Source organism: Quercus robur, chromosome 11 (assembly GCF_932294415.1).
Source record: "Quercus robur chromosome 11, dhQueRobu3.1, whole genome shotgun sequence".
NCBI lineage: Eukaryota > Viridiplantae > Streptophyta > Magnoliopsida > Fagales > Fagaceae > Quercus > Quercus robur.
The window spans coordinates 47,637,436-47,658,937 of NC_065544.1; the positions used below are offsets into that span (position 1 = coordinate 47,637,436).

Sequence of the window (21,502 nt, forward strand, 5' to 3'; positions counted from 1 at the left end):
CACATGAATGTACCACTACTACACGTGTAGTAGTGGTACACTCATGGTCGCTTTAAAAGCTTATAAACCATGAGTGGGAGGGTTACTTAGGCGATGTGGGACAATCCCACCCTTTCGTGACAAAACCGTGAGGGACTGGCTCCCCAAAGCAGACAAAAACTACTTAATGACGGGGCAAACACCCACATTAATTGGCGCCGTCTATGGGAAAGAACATAAGTGTTAGTAAGTATGACGGTTAAGTATGACAGGATTAGGTCCACACCAAGAAAATCCACGCCAAGCTGACCCTCAGCAAACAGAACCTATTGGGCCTCAACGGCAAAATAATCCTTCTGACCCTGGGCCAAATCTAGGCAACGGAAGGAACTGAGAGGGAAGCGTACATACTACTCAGGCGAGCCAAAGCCACTCCCAAGTAAGCAGTCGCATATCCCAAAGGTGAAACAACTATCAGGCCATGCAGCAAGAGATAGACGACCTGAAAAAGAAGTTGCATCGTGCACAGCAAAGGCGGTCCCTTTCTAGCTCAGACACATTCTCTAATGAGGAAGAGGATGTCAGTTACAGGCAGAGATCAAGAACTCCCCCAAGTGAAACATTTTCCTACGAAAAGGAGTAGCGCCCTGAACAGAGGCATAGGAGCCCATCTAGTAAGGGTTTGGGTAATGATGCCATGAACAAAGCACTGGATCAAATCTCCATATCACCCTTCACGCACAGGATAGAAGGGGCTAAACTACCACGGCGTTTCCATCAACCTACGTTTACCATTTACAACGGCCGAGCAGACCTTGTGGAGCATGTGAGCCAGTTTAACCAAAGAATGGCTATCCATTCTCGAAATGAGGCTCTAATGTGCAAAGTTTTTCTGTTTAGCCTAGGACCCATGGCGATGAGATGGTTCAACAGCTTGAAGACGAACTCCATAGATTCCTATAAACAGCTCACTCAAGTTTTTTGCTCTCGCTTTATTACAAATAGCAGAGTCCCTTGGCCCCTAAGTTCATTATTATCCTTATCTATACACGAAGGGGAAACCTTAAAGGCGTATTCAGACAGGTATTGGGAGATGTATAACGAGATGGATGAAAACCACGATGACGTCGCCATCAGCACGTTCAAAAGTGGTCTCCCCACCGAGCACGGTTTAAGGAAGTCTCTAACTGGTAAACCCGTCACCAACGTTCGCCAACTGATGGACAGGATTGATAAATACAGAAAGGTGGAAGAGGACCAGCTATAAGGGAAAGGAAAGGAGAAGATCATCCCCCCCAAAGGGAATGATTACAGGTCGGAATGATATAACAGTAACCAGCCAAGAAAGGATTTTTCGAGACAGGCTGGACAAACTAACATGCAAGCGGTTAATGCCATATTCAGAGAGCCGGTGCAACAGGTTCTGGAGAAAGTCAAAAATGAACCTTTCTTCAAATGGCCGAGTAAAATGGCCGGAGACTCCTCAAAGCGTAACCAAAACCTGTATTGTCATTATCATCAAGACCACAGGCATACCACCGAGGATTGCAGGAATCTATGGAATCACCTGGATCAGTTAGTCCGAGAAGGAAAATTACGCCACCTTTTACACCCCTCCAGCAGTCATCTGGGCCAGGCAGTTCAAAAGTCTCGAAAAAATGTATCTTTGAGACCTCCCATGGGGACGATACACGTCATCCTCGCCGCTCCAGGGAAGACTGGCTCTTTTCCCTCTAGGGTGCTGTCTGTGGCTCAGCTCCCCACCGAGGATGGTGAGAAGGAGCCCAAAAGATCTAAAAAGGGAAACTCACCTGTGTTGGGGTTCTCGAACGAGGATAAGATGGGAACTATCCAACCTCATGATGATGCTTTGGTAGTTACATTGAGGATTGGAGGGTTCGATGTGAAGAGAATACTGGTGGACCCGGGCAGTGTTGTGGAAGTGATGTACCTTGACCTATACAGGGGGCTGAACCTAAAGCCTGAGGACTTAACGGCTTATGACTCTCCTCTTATAAGTTTCGAAGGGAAGACTGTCATACTGAAAGGGCAGATCAGATTGCCCATACAGACCGGATCAGAGGTGGTGGAGGTGGATTTTATCATGGTCGACGCCTACTCATCCTACACGGCCATAGTAGCCAGACCTTGGCTCCACGCCCTAGGAGCCGTTTCTTCTACACTTCACCAGAAGGTAAAATACCCGTCGGGGGGCCAAGTGGAAGAGATTGGTGGAGATCAAGCCATGGCTAGGCAATGCATGGTAGCCGCCATCTCACGCCGGTCCAGTGCAGAATCCTCGGCATCTGTGAAAAAGAACTTATAGCAATCAACCATCTCAGCAGCACAAGTCGGTGAATTAGCCGAGGAGATAAAATGTGAAAGTTTAGAAAAGGTTGCCGTTGACAATAATCCAAAAAGATTTTTCCAAGTTGGCTCGGAATTACCTCTCCAAGAAAAAGGGGAACTGATCGGGTTTCTGAGAAGGAATGTTGATGTATTTGCATGGGACGCCTACGATGCCCCGGGGGTTGACCATAATCTCATTTGTCACTACCTAAACGTTAACCCATCTTCTATTCCAAAGAAGCAGCCACCCCGGTGCCCGTCAAAAGAGCATGCCGACGTTGTTAGGGATGAAGTGATGAAACTGAAAAAAGTAAGGGCTATCAAAGATGTCTTTTACCCCGAGTGGTTGGCAAATACAGTGGTGGTAAGAAAGAAGACGGGGAAGTGGTGAGTCTGCGTAGACTTCACAGACTTAAACAAGACGTGCCCGAAGGACCCGTTCCCATTGCCTTGGATAAACCGGTTGGTAGATGCGACTATAGGCCACCCCTGAATGAGCTTCCTGGATGCCTTCCAGGGTTATCATCAAATACCATTGGCTCTAGAAGATCAGGAGAAAACAGCGTTCATGACACCCGTCGGAAACTACTACTATAAGGTGATATCTTTCGGTTTAAAGAATGCAGGGTCAACCTACCAAAGGATGATGACCAGAATGTTCGAACCACAACTAGGCAAGGCTATTGAAGTCTACATAAACGATATGGTAGTAAAAAGTAAAGTGGTGTCCGAGCACGTGAGAGACCTTGAAGTCATTTTTGGCATCTTGAGAGAGCACAAGCTGTGCCTCAATGCTTCTAAGCGTTCATTTGGTGTCGGGTTTGGTAAATTTCTGGGCTATATGGTAACTCACAGGGGAATAGAGGTAAGCTTGGACCAAATCAAAGCGATTAATAGCCTACAAGCTCCTCGAAACCCAAAAGAAGTACAAAAACTCACTGGAATGATTGCAGCATTAAATCGGTTCATTTCCCGATCTGCAGACCGATGTCGACCTTTCTACCTCTTGATGAACAAGTGGAAAGGATTTGAATGGTCCGAGGATTGTGCCCTAGCCTTCCAACAACTTAAAGAATATCTATCACGGCCACCCATCATGTCTAGTCCTGAGGCCGACGAAGTTTTGTTCGCATACATAGCAGTGGCCTCTCACGCTGTAAGCTTGGTATTAATACGGGTTGATAATGGCATACAGCGACCAGTATACTATGTAAGTAAATCGTTGCATGAAGCTGAAGTGCGCTACTTACCACTGGAAAAGGCAATTCTTGCAGTAGAACTTCTCCACTACTTTCAAGCACCCACATTAAAAGGGCCCTTTTAATGTGGGTGCTTGCCCCGCCATTAAGCAATTTTTGTCCGCTTTTGGGAGCCAGTCTCTCACGGTTTTGTCACGAAAGGGTGGGATTGTCCCACATCGCCTAAGTAACCCTCCCACTCATGGTTTATAAGCTTCTGGAGCGACCATGAGTGTACCACTACTACACCCTACCACACAAAATCATAACTCAGTTAAAACTCCAAAGTCCTCTCCCATCTGCGAAAAATATAATAAAAGGAAAAGAAAAAAAAACACAGATATAAGGAACAATGTTTATCATCAAAGTTCTGAAAAGAAAAAAAAAGGTTGATGATTAGGAAAAATATTAAATAAAGTAGTATCCTTGATGATCATGTTTCTATGATACCGTTTCACTGCATCGGTGAAGCATTCAATTAGCTCATCTAGCAATCCATATACATCATACATGTCATCAATAACTAGTAATATGCATACAAATTTGGTGAGGCCTATCCTGCACTTGGAGAACTGGGGCTCAAAAATGATACCCACAGCCCACATATAATTCTCCATCACTCGGTCCCTTGAAAAAGTTAGCTTATCTTTAAAACCCAACTCTCTCCACCACCTGATGAATCAACTTTCAAACATGTTAATCTTATTGCAAGTTTCCATGAAAGCATTTATATATGGAGCAAAGTAATTAGCCCGACCTTTCTAACTCCTTGAGTTCTTGTTGATACACGGATTGCACTAAATTGTAATCCAACTTAGCCAGCTCAAGTAAGGTCAAGTTCTTTGTATTATCCTTTTGATAGACATCAATAAAGTTCCGAGCTTCAACTCTAGGCATCCTCCAATATAAGGGGATTTCCAGTGACTGTTTCACTTTCTTAGCTGAATTACTGTCCAATTTTTCCATTAATAAATTCAGGTTTTTGATACTAAAATCCCTGGCTTCTTCCAATATATTTTCTCCATGCATCCTAAGGTGCGAGGCTTCATACAAACTCAAAAGTCCCTCCACATCCCTGCTTAAGCTGTCTATGAATCTCCCATCTCTGCTTCTGAATCTGTCAAGCACATCTGTTTACCACCATCATGCACCCAGAAATGAATTGTTAAAGTCCCTTCAAACAAAATCGAGATACACACGTATATTAAAGACCTTTCCTTCTTCATGATCCCCAAAGTGATGAGTAATAGATTACTTTACGCATTTGGCAATTGGATTGTTTTGTTTTGTTTTTTTGTTTTTGTCTTCTTTTTTTCGTTTTTTGTTTTTTGTTTTGAAAATCAAATACAGCAAACAAGAGAACAAATACCCTTGAATTTTTAATTTCATTTCTTTAAATCAAATTTAATGATTTTATCTTATTTTATCATTTTTGTCTTTCCATGTTAAATGTTTTCTTGATCAAATCACTCCAAATATTTTTTTTAACCTATATTAGTATTTTTTGTCCGTTTGGTTAGATGAAAAAGGGAGATGGAAAATGGAGGTAGAAAAATGAGGTTGTGTGGTGTTTTTTAGCTTGACCCAGCAAAATCTATCCTTCCAAATTAGGAGGAAAAGTGGAAGAAAAAACTTATAAGACATTAAATTTACTATTTACCCATTTTAATTATAATCTTTTATATCCCCTCTTGATGTGATAAGGGTATAACAATAAATTTATTTAGATTATATTTATATCCTTTTTTAGCCGACAAGGCTAATAAAGAGAACCTCAAATCAAATAAAAAGGAACTAGTGTTTTTATAGAAGTACCACAGTAATTGACTTTTGAGCATTTCTTTGTGCTTAGAAATATGTAATCTTGTTAAAAACAGATGATTGGTAGTAGAGATGTAAAGTATGGAAGTTAGATTGTATCAAATATATAAAATTTTATAATTATTTTAATGATTCTTTAACATATGTTCCGATTCACGGGAAATTATTGTGTACTCCCGAAATACCATAAATGCGTATTCCTTTCTCTCACATGAATATTAGGTTCTACTAAAATTTATGGTAGGACCCACCATTCATGTGAGAGAGGTGAGTACGCAATTATGATACTTCGAAAATACTTAATAATTTTCTCCGTGTGAGAGAGGTGAGTACGCAATTAGGACCCACCATTCTATTTGTATATTTAATATATTAATATTTCAAACTTTAGATTACAAAATTTATGACCCAAAACTGATAGTTTTTTAAAAAAATTCTAAAAATATACAGGTGAAATTTCCATTTTAGTCTCTACATTTTGGAGACGCTTTTAATTTGGTTCTCACTTTTTCCAAATAGTAAATTTGGTCATTTTTATTTTTAACTTGTTGTCAAGTTAGTATCTACCGATTACCTACGAAAAAAAATGCTTATGTGAGAATTGATTTGCATAATTGGCACAATTAAAGCTTATGTGGCAAAAATCATAATAACACTTCTAAAAAAAAAAAATCATAATAACAAATTTTATTTGACAATTAAAAAATATGCAACATTAGAATTTAAATGAAAAAATATATCAATTTCTCAATTTTAAAGAAAGGAAAAAAAGAATTTAAAATATGAAAGAGAAATTATGGGAAAGAGTTTGTCATTTCTCATATCTTCCTCTCTACAACATTTTCCATAGATCGATTATTATTGGTTAAAAATACACAGATAAATTAGGTATCTTATTCTCAATATTCCTCTCTCGTTTAACTTGCTCTCAATCTTCTTCTCTCATTTCTCATATCTTCATTTCTACAACATGTTTATTTCCTTTCTTTCTCTTTTTTGGTTTTTAGGGTTTCAGTATCAGATTTGCTTTTCTTCATTTCTAATGTTTGGTTTGTGATCTCAAATTTGAAATATAAATTTGAAGAAGTAAAATTGATCTTCTCCGACACTATAGCCACTCTTACACAATCACTCTTGCTCCAACCAACCATGTGCAATGGGGGGCTTCTCGGGAGTTAGTGGTGGTGCTGGAAAGTTAGCGTTGGGTTTGTGATGAATTTGGGTTTGAAGGTGAAGATTTTGGGGATTAGTTTGAAGTTGGGGATTTTGGCTAAAATTTGTGGAATTAATTTGATCTTTATTGATTGTTAACATAAGATTCGTTGTGATTCAAAGTCAAATTGAAGGTTAGAAACAATTTGATATATATATATATATATGTGTGTGTGTGTGTGTGTGTGTGTGTGTGTGTGTGTGTTAATCTACTTTTGTTGAACTAGATTATGTTTGGTTACCAAGAAATTTCAAAAAAATAAATAAAAATGAAATTATGTTTGGTTAATTTTTTTTAAAAGAAAATTGAAAGAAAAAAAATAAAGAAATTGAAAAAAATGGTAAACAAAAGAAAATATTTTTAAAATTTGATGTGACATTTGTTTTTGCCATCTTCATTAATGTATCAACTAAAATTTACACAAGTCAACATCTCATTTAATATTTTAATATTAGGCATGCCAACAATGCAAATTGTTGGCCAAATAGTCATTTTTTGTTAGTGAGTACTAGATGATAGGGACTAACTTGACAGCAAATTAAAAATAATAGGACCAAATTAATTGCTTGGAAAAAGTGAGAACCAAATTGAAAGTGAACCAAATAGTAATTTCTCCAAAAATAAAGTGGTGACTTGACCCATAAGTGTTTGGTATTACAATTTACTTCTTTGATGTTTAGAATCCAATGTTAGAGCGTTATCATTGATGGTGCTCAAGAGCCAAATTGTTATTTTTAGCACCACAAACAACAAACACTAAGCTACATCAATGGTGTTACTGTTAAAAAATTTAACAAACTTGCTACAGGAGACTGTCATTGTTCATAGTCTACTGTAGCAACAAAGTTGTAAATATATATATATATATATTCGGTGAGTTCCTTTCTTTCATTATTATACATTTTCTCTCTCTTCTTTGGCTAATCCTCTAATCTTCATCTTCACCTTCACCCCAATCTCTCCTCTCTTCTCTCTCCAGTGGTTTTGGCAGTGGGTGTCGATTCGGTGGTTTGTGATGGTGGATGGTAGTGGGTGGTTCTTCGCTGGTTTTTTTTTTTTTTTTTGGTTCTTCCTCGATGGTTTCTTCTTCACTGGTTTTGTGGTGGTTGTGCTGTGATGGTGGCTATGGGTTGATGGTTTCTTCTTCACTGGTTTTGTGGTGGTTGTGCTGTGATGGTGGCTATGGATTGACGAGGGGGAGAAGATAGAGAGACAAAGAAGAAGAGAGAGAGAAAATAATAAATAAATGAATAGTGTTTAGTTGTGCTGTGAAAAATAAGAGTATTGATGTATGGTAAGTTGTGAAAAGTAAGTTAATTAAAATAAATAAGATGGCTTTTTTGGGCACTAAAAACTAAATTTTTTAGCTCAATCAATACTAATATTCTTAGAAATTTGCCACTTTGAATTTTGAGTGATGTCACACTATCCGTATCCACTTAAAGGATTGTTGTTTGCTTTTTATTTTTATTTTCATTTTAGTACAACAAAATATTGGCCATTTAGTGATAAATACTTTGACTTTCAATTTTCTAGGGTCTTTATAATTTACCCAAAAATTTTCTTGTTTTGGCCCCAACAAATCCTCACTCCTTATTCCCTAGTTACATGAATGATGGTATGTAATATCACCTGAGCTAACTGGGAAACCACGTTCTCTTAGAATCCGAAAATGCAATGCGGCTGTGTAAAGATCGCTAGTAACATCTGGACGTTGAAATTTCAAAACCTCTTCTATCTCTTGCTCAAAGTGGTAAGCCACTCCTAGCCGCTGCATTGAATCTATAAGCCTCAGTAAGACACTTTTGTCTTTTGTGGATGTCAACAAAGTTTTAACGTCTTGCTTCAACCCCTCAAGCCGAGTGGCATGGATCTCATACTGCAACACAACACAGCCAAATATTCATTATGGTAAATATAAATAATCAGTGCATATATGTGTCATAATAAATGTGGAAAAGCGTTATATAGTAAGTGGACTTACTGAGTAGGGAGTGGTAAAGGACTCAATGAGTTTCTGATCCCAAATACTTGGGTGATAATTAGCTGACCGTCGTTGATTCACTTGTGTTTCATCGAACTTTGCTGATACGGTAACGAAGGAGGGTAATACTGATAGGCATTGCTTGCCTCTTTTCGTATGTTTCCTTGTTAGTGCAGTTGCATTTCTTTGGTGATTTAATGGAGCAAGACATGAGGGAAAGGAATAAGGAATTCGTAGTTCCATCAAGAAGACTCAAGAGGGTGTTGCTTTTTTACTTCTTTGGGGGGAAGAGAGGGTTTTGCTTCCTTGAAATTGAACAGATGATGGATTATATAAAGAAAACTTCAGGGAGAGCACCCTTTATATAAAGACAGATTTTTTTTTTTTTTGATTGGCACCAGGGGTTCAGGACTTTGTCCTGACTAATTTTAGGGGTGCTTTTGCCTTAAACAAGTTAGGCAACCGCTTAAAGCCCCTAAATTGAGAAAGGCTTTTAAATTTTAAAAAATAAGATTAGTTTTTTATTAAAAAATAAAAAAGATTAATTCTATAAAATCTATTCAAAGAACTAAAAGCGAAAAACAAAAAAGGTTAATTCTATAATATTTATTAATTAAACTCCAAATTATAACCAATGCACAAGGAACAAAAATTGTCAAAGAAGAGAAAATCGGGAAAGAAGGGCTCCATTTAGGATTAATTAATAAATTATACCGAAAAGATTAACATTAATTAAAAAAATATTATAAAAAATTGAAAATATTACTTCTCTTTGTGACCTCTCTCTACCAAAAAAAAAAAAAAAAACTCAAACTTTTTTTTTTTTTTGACAATATCGTTGGAACAAATTGCTTTTTCTTTTAATCTTTCTTTTTATTTATTGATTCTGCTATGCATCGGATTCTCCGTTCCAGCCATTCTCTTCAGGTTTGAGGTTTGCCTTGAAAAATTTGTCACTATTGTGTTTGTCACTCTAATTTTAACTTGTTTGATTTTTTCTATTTGTGTTGGCGTTGCATTGCCTTTAGTAGTTTTGGTGTTCCTGCTTTGTTGGTGTTGTAATGTATTGCATTTTACCAGGGACGGAACTAGGATTCCTACCAGGGGGGCCAAAGCTTAAAACCATAAAAAATTTATGAAAAAAAAACTAACATCTATTTCATATTCAACAAAATACTAAATATAAAATAAGTATTTCTTAAATATTTCATATTATAAAACACATCGACAAAGTATAACATACAAAATAAGTGTTCCCTATTTTGTGCGCGATTTTTATCTAGTTCATATATATATATATATATATATATTTTAGTTAAAGGGGCATGAATTTCATTTATTTATTTCTTTTCTTATAGGTCAATATCTAAATATTTTAGAAGAGGAGAGACAAATATATATATATATATATATATATATATATATATATATATATTTAAGGGTAAATCTTAATTTTTTGTATACCAATTTTTTTTTAAGCTTATATGCATATATTAATTTTTTTTTGGGAAAAGGGGGGGGGGGGGGGGGGGGGGGAGGGGGTGGTGGTGCAATGGCCCCCTCTGCCCCAGTGTAGGTCCGTCCCTGCATTTTACATTTATGTGGCGATAGCCAATAGGGACTGAAATATGTGGTCCACACAAACCACGCCCACTTACTTCCAATTTTTTTTTTTTTTTTTTGGTTCAAGTGAAATATGTGGCTGTTTATTAAGCATCTCTCTCTCTCTCTCTCTCTCTCTCTCTATTTAAATAATATGATTCCCATTGCCAACTTACTTTGTTGATAGTACTATGAGAGATTGTGTCCCTGGACCATTTGAATTCATTGTTTAAACCAAACTCACGTAAGTGAGTAAAGTCACGTCAATGTCTCTCATAACGGAGGTGTGATTGATTATACATTTCATTTAAGATTAAATTTTTTACAATGAATTTGCCATTTATTTAATTCTCGGAAAAATAAGAAACCAAAATTAAAAAATTAATCATTTTATTAATTGAAAATATTGTACATCAATTTTGAATATATCTAGATTTTACATGGCTTTGATCCTAAATTCTAGGAAAACTTAATGGCCTTGTTTCTAGTTACATTATAAGAATTGAAAACTACATGGATAAGAACTAATCTAGAACCCTTCATCTAAGTTTAGAAACTAGGTTACAAGATAAGAAGGTGTTAAGCACCCACCTTCACAATGAAACCGGTCTTTTAGACTATGATCACCAATGATCAAATGTGTGTGATCATTGCCCGATGTTAGGGAAGACTACTCACTTGAATGTGTGTGAATGTGATAAACCCTAAGTCCATTTATTCATCTTCACATTTTGATTAAAAAATAAATTCTAGTGAATGTGTATGAATTGTGACATCCTAGATTCAAGCATTTGAGAAAATTATGAAATTAATACGTTTTTCATATTTCGGATATCAATTTAATATCAAAGCTAGTGTTATACATGAACATGTAAAAAACAACCAAGAACAAGTGAAGAACATATATGAACAACATTCAAGCATATTCAAGAAAATTAAATAGCATACTTTGATCCTAAATTAATATCATGATAACATTAAAAAAAAATACAAGTTTATGGACGAGATAACACCTACACGCTACATCCACACGATGAGAGAAGAGACTTTTTATGGTGGTCCTAAGGAGGAGGGAGTGCTCACTCAATACCATGAGTCTAAGAAAATTTGACCTTTTATCTATTTTCAAAGTTACATTTTGGTTCCTTATTAAAACTCAAAAAGGTTGGCTAATTAAATTTGGAATTTTGAATTGTGACTATTTTTATTTAGTATTTACATTTTTTTTTTATTTCACATATTTTAGATTTATATTTGTCATTTCCTTTCTCTAAAGAGATGAGGTGGGTTCTTTCTAAAATCCTTGAGAGCTCTTTCTCTCTTTGTCAATGGCAAATAAGAAATTAGGGTTTCTTGACTATAAAAGCAGAGGATTATGTGGGCAGAAAGAGAGGGGAGGCACGTACTACTACAGAAGAAGGAACAGCAAATTGTAAGACCTTTCTTTTATTTTGCACTTTTATTTAATTACTTTTCTGAAATTTAATAATTTTTTTTATTATTATCATTGAAATTACATTTTTACCCCACCAATAACAACCCATAACAACCTACCTCATAGGATTTGTTGTGAAAATGTTGTGGACATAACATTTCTCTATTTACCATAAAGATTAACATAGATTAAAAAAATATTATAAAACTAGAAAATATTATTTCTCCTTGCAACCTCTCTCTACCAAAAAAAAAAAAAACATTAACTCCCCCACAAAAATAATAATAATAATAATAATTGTAGGGACACGATTTTGAAGACCAAGCCCAAAGGATAAGGGAGGTTGGTCTAATGAGTCCAATACAATAAATTTGTAGAGAGTGGGTCAAAGAACTAAGCCCAATGGACTGGACAACAGCTAATTTGGAGTTAGAATATGGTCCAACAAGCACAAAAGACACTAAACTGAATATACTCAATGTCCGAGGAGGTAATTTCTTGTTCTAATTAGTTAAACAAGTCACAGGTGCAAGTTTGATTGTTACAATGTTCTCTGATCCTTTCTCCCCTTTGGGGTTTACATTCTAATTTATACTACACATCCTTTTATCTCTGCCCTACACGTGTACGGCTGAGAGCTTATCATGGAGATTGTCCCATCACTCTCTTCTAGAAGTCCTTGGGGATGGTTATAAGGCTGAGGGAATACTGTTCAGAGATCACTTCATCATTAATGCTGCCAGAAGGTTAGTTGCAGAGCATTAAATGCGGTGGCAGAAGCTTTCCCGGAGATACTTTAGGGGCTCCCAACCTTTTTGTACGTTCTTGGTGCACGTCTCTGTTGCTGGAGCTTCCTGGAAGGTCACCTTGATTATTCAGACCTACACTTGATCCGTGTTTGGCTTATTTGAAATGACAATTCTCCTTGGATCATCCTCCCCTTTGTATATTGGATATAAGGTGCTGAGTCCAGCATCATTCATCACTATTTATTCCTCCTAGACCTGCCCATGCTCTCGACCAAGGCCCAAGGTCCAATATTCAATTTAGGCCCTTGTCCCCACAATAATAATGGCTTTTACTATTAGTGACACCTAATAATAAAAGTAAAATTAAATCTCCAAATATTAACGATGTCATATACTAGAACAATTATTACATACGAATCTTCCTATAAATTGTTTCAAACTAGGGACTTAACCATGATTTTCAAACTCGGACCATTCAATGAACCAAAAAAATGGAGAGGTTCAAAATTTTTAAGGTCAGATCGAGGATCAACCAAGGTCGAACCGTGATGACGTCATAATTAATTTAATAGTAATAAAATACAAATTAAGGTATTAAAATGGTAAACATTAACAAAATTTTACTAAAAATATGTCTTAAAAAATTTAAACAACTTTCAAATGAATTTTCACCATTTTTATAAGGCTAGTAGAAAATAATAAAGTATAAACAAGTGTAAAAAATTTGTGTTTAGTAATCTTTCAAATAAAAAATAGTCTAAATTAAAATAATTTTCAACATAAATGTATAAATTGTATATTCAACTATAAAAAGCATAATTCTTGAACTAGTAATAAAATTATCAAATAGTAATAGATTAAGATGGAGGTAATATGATAAATTTATAAATTTTACACTCCAAAGTTTCAGAAACTTGATTTTACACCCTGAAGTTTGATTCCATTCGCAATTCACCCCCTACAGTTGATTTCTGCTGTTAAGTGACACATCAATATCATGCCTATGTGTTTTTTTTTTTTTTTTTTTTTTTTTTTGCCAAATCAGCCCCAAAACTACGTCATTTTAGTGATGACCAAGTGAAGAGCTCGCATGCATCAAAACTTCATAGTTTCAAGCCTAAACTTAAAATAAAAAACCTCTAGCCTAAATGACATAGTTTTAGGCCAAATTCTAAAATCTAACAACAAAGACCACGAAGAACTAACCTCCCTAACCCAAACCCCTTGGCTCAGACTAAACCTAGTTATACCATCGACTCACTTCGTGAACCCAGGCAACGGCGGCAGCCACAACAAGCTTCTCTTCTCTTTCTGTCTATTTTTGGATTTGGCTTGTGTAGTCTTAATTCCTACTTCCCAACATTAAATCGTAGTATTACACCAATACAACAGTAAATTAAAACCATTGGAGGAACGAAATTGAAAAATATTTGCTTCATTTCGTGGTCACTGCCAATGAGGTGTGTAAAATATTCATAGTCATATTTGTGTTGATTTTTTTGATTTCATTTTGGGTTGTGATTTTTGGGTTTTTCATGTTGGCTGTTAAAATTGAATTCCTATTATTTGGGTGGATATTATTTGTTTATATGGCTGGTAATTTATTTGAAATTCTGAAATCCTTGTGATAGTTTATAGTTATGTAAGGTGGGTGTTTGTGAAAATTCGTGTGTCAATTCTATAGTAGTAACTGTACAGTCAAAGCAATGAAGCTTGAATCATCAATTGTTTAAATAAAAATACGTGCCTCCACCTTTAGTTTATTGCTATAGGAGCTTGAAGAAATAAATATAGTTCATAATATAGTTGGTTATATTTTGTCTAGTTCTAGCTACTTTATTGATCTTTATTTTTGGTGGGTCAACCTCTTGGAAGAGGATCGTTGCCTATCAAGTGTTGTCAGAAACCAATCAACTATGGTAATTGCCATAATATATATACTACACATTGTGCTTGTTATTTGCAAATTGCCAATATTTGGTCATTGAGTTTTTTGTGTGCTTTCCATATGGTCCAATGTATCTTTTATTGTAGGTCTGAACTTAAACAAGTGTTGTTGGAAGCAGTGGAGTTGGTAGATATGGAAAGAGAGATGGAACTGGAGCTGGAAAAGGAACTGGAAGTAGATCTGGAGTTGGTAGTTTGTAGGACCTTTGATTGTTAGAACCTTTTGTGGTTACTGTTTTGTAAAGCTGCCTATAAGTTTATTTGATGGTTTTATCAGACAAAAGTGACTTATTTTGTGTTAGTCTTAGGACCTTCTATTATTAGGACCTTTTGTTTGGCAAACTTTGATAGTCACTATTTTGTAAAGCTTTCATAAGCTTATATGATGATGATATTGGACATGAGCAGAAAAAAAATATATATATGGCATCTACTTAGTACTTACTATTCCAGTCGTATTTCTGCATTAGCAGCTAATTGATAACTAAATAAAACTAATGCATGCATGTGCTGCAAATATCACCATAAAAATATAGTACTGTTCATGAAAGATTTTTTCTTCAGTTCTGGGTCTGACACATGCAATGCATAAGTTTAGTATGGTTTGAGCTAGAATTTATTATGTTTGACCTGCTTCACCTTCTTTTTCTTCTCTCTAGCCGATTGATAGCTACATAATAATAAAATAAACCATGGTACTTTCTTGTTGATGAGTTAATTTGGTAATGTTGTTTGGTAGACTTCTTCTAAGTTTTAAGTTTGCAAGTGAACTTGGATTTTAGAATAAGTTCTGATCTTGACTTAAACAGAAGCAGAAGCCACATTAAATAACCTTCAGCCAATTTCCATTATAATAAACAATATTCTAATAAGAGACAAAATTAAGTACCAATTTCCACTGCAAGAAATGCATTTCAATTTCCATTACAACATAATAAAGCCAATGGCTATTACAATTGTCATTACATTAAACAAGATAAGAAACTGACGTGGTCCACCATTCCACTAAAAAACTCCCACCTATTTAAAATTGCTAAGTAAGAAATTTTTTTTAAATAGAAACTGATTACTGACTAAGCAATTTTAAATAAGTAAGAGTTTTTAGTGGAATTGTAAACAAGTGATGTGGTACATCATGAGGACTATATAATTTCTCCCAAGATAGGGGAAGCAACTTAGTGATTTAAGTGATATTTAAGTTATATATTATTAGTAATTTTGCATATTTGATTGGGTCTTGAAGATGATTTCTCTTTTCATGATGTTCCCCTAAGAACTTTGTAGCATCATATCTTTTTTCTTGTTTTTGAACATCATTTTTTATATGGAATCATTATTGACACAACTTTATTATATATATATATATATATATATATATATCAATTATAACGAGTTAGTCACATAAAAAAAATTTTAATTACAAGATGTTGTCAACAATTAGGAAAAAAGTGGAAAAAAAAAAAAAAAATTGTATCCCTTCAGTACATTATTTAAAGCAATGTTGCAAAGAGCTGCAGCACAATACTTTCCCTTGTTTTCCTTTTTTTTTTTTTTTTTTTTGAGAACTTTCCCCTGTTTTCCTAAACAAAGTGACCCCTGCCATAAAAATAATAGTACATACAAGTCTTCGTAATTGAGTTCTATTGTCCTACTTCAAGAAGGTCCATAACGTTTACTCTGGGAGTTCAGTTGGGTTGTTGAACTTAAATAAGAGTCTGAGAAATGGTGAATGTAATTGGTATTCTAACATTCCCTCTTATTTGTGAGGACCTTATAATTTCTCCTATCATGGGGAGCAAAGAAGTCATCAAATTCCTTAAAAAAGACATTATACTTCCCCTATCTTAGGGAGCTAAGAAGTCATCAAATCCCAAAAAAAAAAAAAAAAACATTGAAATAATAAAAAATACTGAAGGAGGCTAATAAAATTCAGCCCCTTCAGAAGAAATACTCTACTATAGATGACTTGGAAGAATCGGGCCATGGTACTTGAATAACAACCATGCAGCCCTCATACTCAAATGGTACAACTTCTTCGTCAATCTTGCAAGCAATTGGCTTCTCTGATGCAAACACCCTCATTTCTCCAGTGCCCTTCACTCCAATTTGAACTGACTTGCCATCATCATTGAAGGCCAAGGACTGAATGGCACCACCGGTATTGAGCATATTCACCAAGCCAATAGGAGCAAATTCAATAGAAGTTCCAGCCAAGACAGTCACTGGGGACACAGTTATGAGCTCGAACTTGAATGGCTCCAAAGACAACTCTACATTCTCGGATGGCTTGGAAAGGACTAGCTTCTTATCTTGGTTATAGTACAAGGCAAAAACTTGTACTCCTTCAATGGAAATTGGATTCTTGCCACTCTTCCACTCGATGTCTTTTGGGTTGGCTTGAGAGGTCAAAACATGGGAACATTGGGAGAAGCATTGGTTGCTCCTAGTTTCACGAGACCATCCACCTCCTTGGCAGTTGAATGCCCCAAGAACTCCGGTGTACTGTTGGAAAAGTAAAACATAAAGTATAAGAATGGACATATCAACAAAGGAAATTTTCGAAACTACTAGGAACCCAGAAGGAGGTTGATGGTGATCATGATCATAGACTCATAGTCCTTTTATGCTCACGAATGTGGTGCTCAAGGTTTCTATTGCACATTCAATTTGTAAGGCTCATTCAATGAAATGGTTTAGCATGGGGACCTTTAATTTTACAATAAGCCTAATAAAATTGATGAGTGACATGTTGTGATTAATGTTAATAAAAATGAGTGGTACCCCTATATAAAGGTGATGTTAACTTGTAATGTTAAAGGTTCTTAAAAAGATTGTGAAAATTTTTGGGTCCCTAACATTACTCTTAATTTTATGGTCACAAATTTTGGATATTTCCCAATGTAAGCCATGCCATAATGAACATTGCACATGCTAAACAAATGACTTGGAGCACAGGCCTCTAATTATGTGGACTACATCAATACTTATGGGGCAAGAAGGCTCACCTTGTTGAGATTCCAAATTTTCAGCATAGTCTTCCCATCATGGAGAGGATCCTCAAAGAGACAGTCTCGAGTTGGAAGTGCATAGTACTCACACCTCAAAATGGACCCATCAGGCAACACTAGGGTCTTTAGTAATTCAAAGTTATGATTCCCAACAGTGTCACTCACATAAATAGGACCACCAGAAATGGCACGAGATGCAGCATGGAAAGCAGCACATGGGTGAGTAGACTGGAACATGTCCCAATCTGGTTGAATGAAGTTGCCAATCCACAAGCTATTGTAAGCACAGTGCACCATATGACACCCTTGGAGCCAATCACCAGATGAATCAGTGCACCAAAAATCATCCCCTATGTAATACACATAACATGTACACATTAGTTGATTGAAAACTAAGGTCTCATTAGGTTGTCTATGTTGTTTCTTTGTAACATGACCCAAAAAAATTTATTTTCTTCTTTGCTGGCTAAAAATATCTAGGATTGCATCTTCAAAAGACAATGTTTCATGATAAAAATACACTTTGTAGGACTAAAATGAAAAAGTGAACACACCCCAAAATGCTAAGTCGTAACTTTTTTCCCCCCTTTTTTTGAGAAGAACAATTTTGAACTTTGTAGCAAGCTATAAACAGGTGGTAATTTTAATATTCTTATACTCAAAATAATTTGATTTCATATGTGAAAATCATCCAACTCTAACAAGCTATTAGAAAAGATTTGCTCTTGCCATAATCTAGTGATGACACTTACCTAAACACATGGTGTACACAAATTGGAAAAGGAAGATTTGCAAGGATCTTATGTTACTATCTCATTTTCATATATCTAATAGTAATATTTACTATTACATTTATGGGTAGGAAAAAAAAAAGTTTGATGGGTTGATACAAGTATATATTAATATTCTAAAATGTTCTCATAAATTTAATAGCATAATATTGACAAGACATGGTATTGCAGTGACATACCAACACGGCCAAGACATATGGCCTCTGTTCCGAGGAACATGAAATCGTTGCAGTGCTCCATGCTTGCAATGACACCATTGCCATTGAAGTGATTCTTTACAGAAGCAGTGAGGGCTTTGTAATATGCTTTTGCAAGCTCAACTCTGCCACCATAATTCTCGCATACCATCTCCAGCAACTATATAGAATGAAAATTATTAACATTTTAGAATCATTCACAGTTAATTATAGGACAAGGTATATTATTTATTTAAAAAAAAAAAAAAAAAAAGCTAAAGAGGACCATGTAAATTACATTTAAACATATTAATCACTATGGTAATCAAAGATTCAAAATCATGGTTGAAAATATTTTGTAGGGATTTTCTTTAATGAAAAAAAGTTTCATCATTTAATAGTGATACTACATTAGTATGCTCAAACAAGACAGACAAATAGGTAAAATAATCTCCACATTTTATCATTGCAAGGATGAAGATAGACAACCGATGATAGAATGAAGATAGATAATTAATGGACTCGCAAGAAAAAAGATAGGCACTTACAAACAGACTGAGGACAAAATAAAGTTAAAGTATTCTTATAATTGCAGGAAGAAAGATAAGCAAGATAGGCACCTACGGATAGAATGAAGATAAAGACTCTTACAATTACCTCTCTAGATAGATAGACACATACGAAAAGACATGCTTAGTAAAACAAAAACGTCACTATTCATGAAAAGTTTAAACTACCTACCTCTCTTCTCCATAAGAAAGAGAAATAAACTTAATTAGTTCCTACAATAAGACATCTAGCAATCATATGTGACAAAAAATTAGAAAGTCTTACTCCAATCAAAATAAAATTAGGAAAATTATTAGTTTATATTGTACTATTCATGTAAGATTTGATTTATATTGTAGACTAAACAAACGCGTAAATTATACACTTTTAGGTAAATGTAAACCAATAATTGTCTATAAAATTAAACAAAAAAGAAAACATAGAAGTTAGGACTTACATGAATAACATCAACTTTGACACCATCAATACCAACAGCCTTCAAGTGTGAGTGAAGCCCCTCATACATTTGATCGACGATCTCCGGTAAAACAAGTCCCACACCAGTGTCAACAATCTTATCCACCGCCTGATCCTCCATGGTCAACTTCAACCCCGGTGAGAGTTTGGGCTCTACAACCACAGATTCAGGCAATCCAGGCACATTGGGCCTAACCCCACCCCAATAACCACACAAAGCATGCCACACATAAACATAGTCCACACTCTTGAACTCCTCCTTTAGGTCCCTAACAAAGGCCCCCATACCCTTAAGATTGTCACACTTTTTAGAACTAACATAGTCTCTAAACTTGTAATTCTCTTGAAACTTCAAGAGCCTACATGGCATTTGTTCACCAGCAACAGCTTGATTCATACCCTCTTGTGTGATTGGATCAGAATCATGACCAATCGATTGCCACCCATCATCAAGTAACACAAGCCCAGGTGGGCATCCACCATCAACAAGACCTTTCAGACCTTCTAAAACACCTTGAGGGTGCACAGAAAGATAGAATGCATCCCAAGTGCACCAACCAAATTTGTCCACAATACCAGGTGGGGTTTTCTCTTCCAAAAGCTTAAAAGTACCCAAGTGAACCCTCACAACTTTCATAGCCTCTTTGACCAAACGAAAAGGGTCCTCACCAGCATGCATGTACATGACACTTATGAATGAGTCACCAAAGGCCTTAGAAGAGCCACTCTCAACGCAAAGATCAAAGTTATCATCGTGACCAGGTTGAATAGAGGCTCTAAAAGGACCTTCCAAAAGAGGAAGAAGGAGAACATAAGGACGACCCAGATCAGAACTTTCAAGAATCACCATCTGGGTCTCGTTCTCTAGGTCTCTACCATTGGAACCAACCCAGTGTGTGGTCCACCAAACCTTGAACCTGAATATGCTCATGAACCTTATGTCTTTAAGTTTACCAATGGAAACGACATGTCGGTCAGTGGACTCCTTGGCATTGAAGCCCACAAAGCAACCAACGTTGGTGATGGATTCGTTAATGTTTGTGTATGGTGAAGGTGTGGCTGTGATGTTATCAGGGACTTGGGAGAGAATGACATGACCATTGGCTAAGAAGTTTGAACCTTCCAACGTGATTGGAGATTGGTTAGTGACATCTGAGGGACCTATTCTAATTGGAGCCATTGATGAACAAAGAAAAAATTGAAAGGGTTATAAAATAGAGAGAGACAATATCAAAGAAGAGGTTAATGGCTAATGGCTATGAATTTTACTCAAGCTTTGTGGTGAGAGGCGGAGGGACTAAAGTGTTTGTATATATAGAGAAAAAAAAACGTAGGGTTGAATGAATATATGCATACAAGGAATGAATGAAAATGGAAAAGATTTTTTGAGATCTTAATTTGTGATCTTCAATAAGAAATAATAAGAAGAAGAAGAAGAGCTCTTGCTTGATTTTGTGCGTGTTTCACTTATGAAATCTATAACTTGCAGATTCTATTGCTAAACCAATATGGAAAGGTCGAATTTATAGGAGAAGCGGAGGAAGGTAGTAAGAAAGTGTGATTTAAATGAAAATAATTTTTTTTAATGCTCTCAATCTCGTAGACTGAATTAAGCATATTTCACTGCTGAATTTTATGAGCGAGCCAGTTGAGTGTTCTTCAGTGCTAAAAGTTATGAGAACGTTGTTCTAATAATATTATTTAAGTACTATATATGCGTAAATAAAAAATTATTATGAAGATATATTAAGTTATTTAAACAATAAAAACGGTTATAACACCGCCGTATTTCCTATTCGTGGTCAAAATTTTAGCGAGATTTTATAGTACTTTTTTATAATTGACCTTTCAAATACCAGCATTGTTATTGATAAGTCAAAGACTTTGTAACTAAATTGATACATCTTAATGTACAAAGTGCTTGAAATGTAGGGTGAAAACGTTCGAGTTACGGGTTAGCATGGTGTAATTATTTTTCAAAAAAAAATAAAATAAATAAAGCGTTGTTGTTGATATTATATAGAGACCGTACTTCAACAGGATCAGACCGAGTCATGGCAGCCCAGTATCTCCTAAAAGGCGTGGTGGCCTACATAAACGTGACTATTATTACCATTGGCTTTTGCTTTGTTTTGAACTTATCCCTTAATATGTTCTTTATCTGAGCACGCAATAACATAGTCA

General features: G+C 35.7%; 3 protein-coding genes across 3 annotated transcripts; 1 reads left to right on the plus strand and 2 right to left on the minus strand.

The window, feature by feature from the left end:
* The first annotated feature begins 1,657 nt into the window (after positions 1–1,657).
* LOC126705135 (uncharacterized) lies at positions 1,658–3,652 on the plus strand. The gene is made up of 4 exons (XM_050404078.1): positions 1,658–2,173; positions 2,306–2,692; positions 2,846–2,926; positions 3,524–3,652. The coding sequence occupies exons 1-4, from the start codon at positions 1,658–1,660 to the stop codon at positions 3,650–3,652; spliced, it is 1,113 nt and encodes a 370-aa protein (XP_050260035.1).
* A 177-nt stretch (positions 3,653–3,829) lies between these two features.
* LOC126705136 (probable terpene synthase 9) lies at positions 3,830–8,923 on the minus strand. Its single transcript, XM_050404079.1, has 5 exons — positions 8,585–8,923; positions 8,233–8,479; positions 4,324–4,696; positions 3,980–4,238; positions 3,830–3,865 (listed from the first exon to the last, which is right to left on the minus strand). The coding sequence occupies exons 1-5, from the start codon at positions 8,825–8,827 to the stop codon at positions 3,830–3,832; spliced, it is 1,158 nt and encodes a 385-aa protein (XP_050260036.1). The 5' UTR covers positions 8,828–8,923.
* A 6,886-nt stretch (positions 8,924–15,809) lies between these two features.
* LOC126707538 (probable galactinol--sucrose galactosyltransferase 5) lies at positions 15,810–20,875 on the minus strand. Its single transcript, XM_050407235.1, has 4 exons — positions 19,299–20,875; positions 18,296–18,473; positions 17,323–17,675; positions 15,810–16,819 (listed from the first exon to the last, which is right to left on the minus strand). The coding sequence occupies exons 1-4, from the start codon at positions 20,496–20,498 to the stop codon at positions 16,256–16,258; spliced, it is 2,295 nt and encodes a 764-aa protein (XP_050263192.1). The 5' UTR covers positions 20,499–20,875; the 3' UTR covers positions 15,810–16,255.
* Between the last annotated feature and the right edge of the window lie 627 nt (positions 20,876–21,502).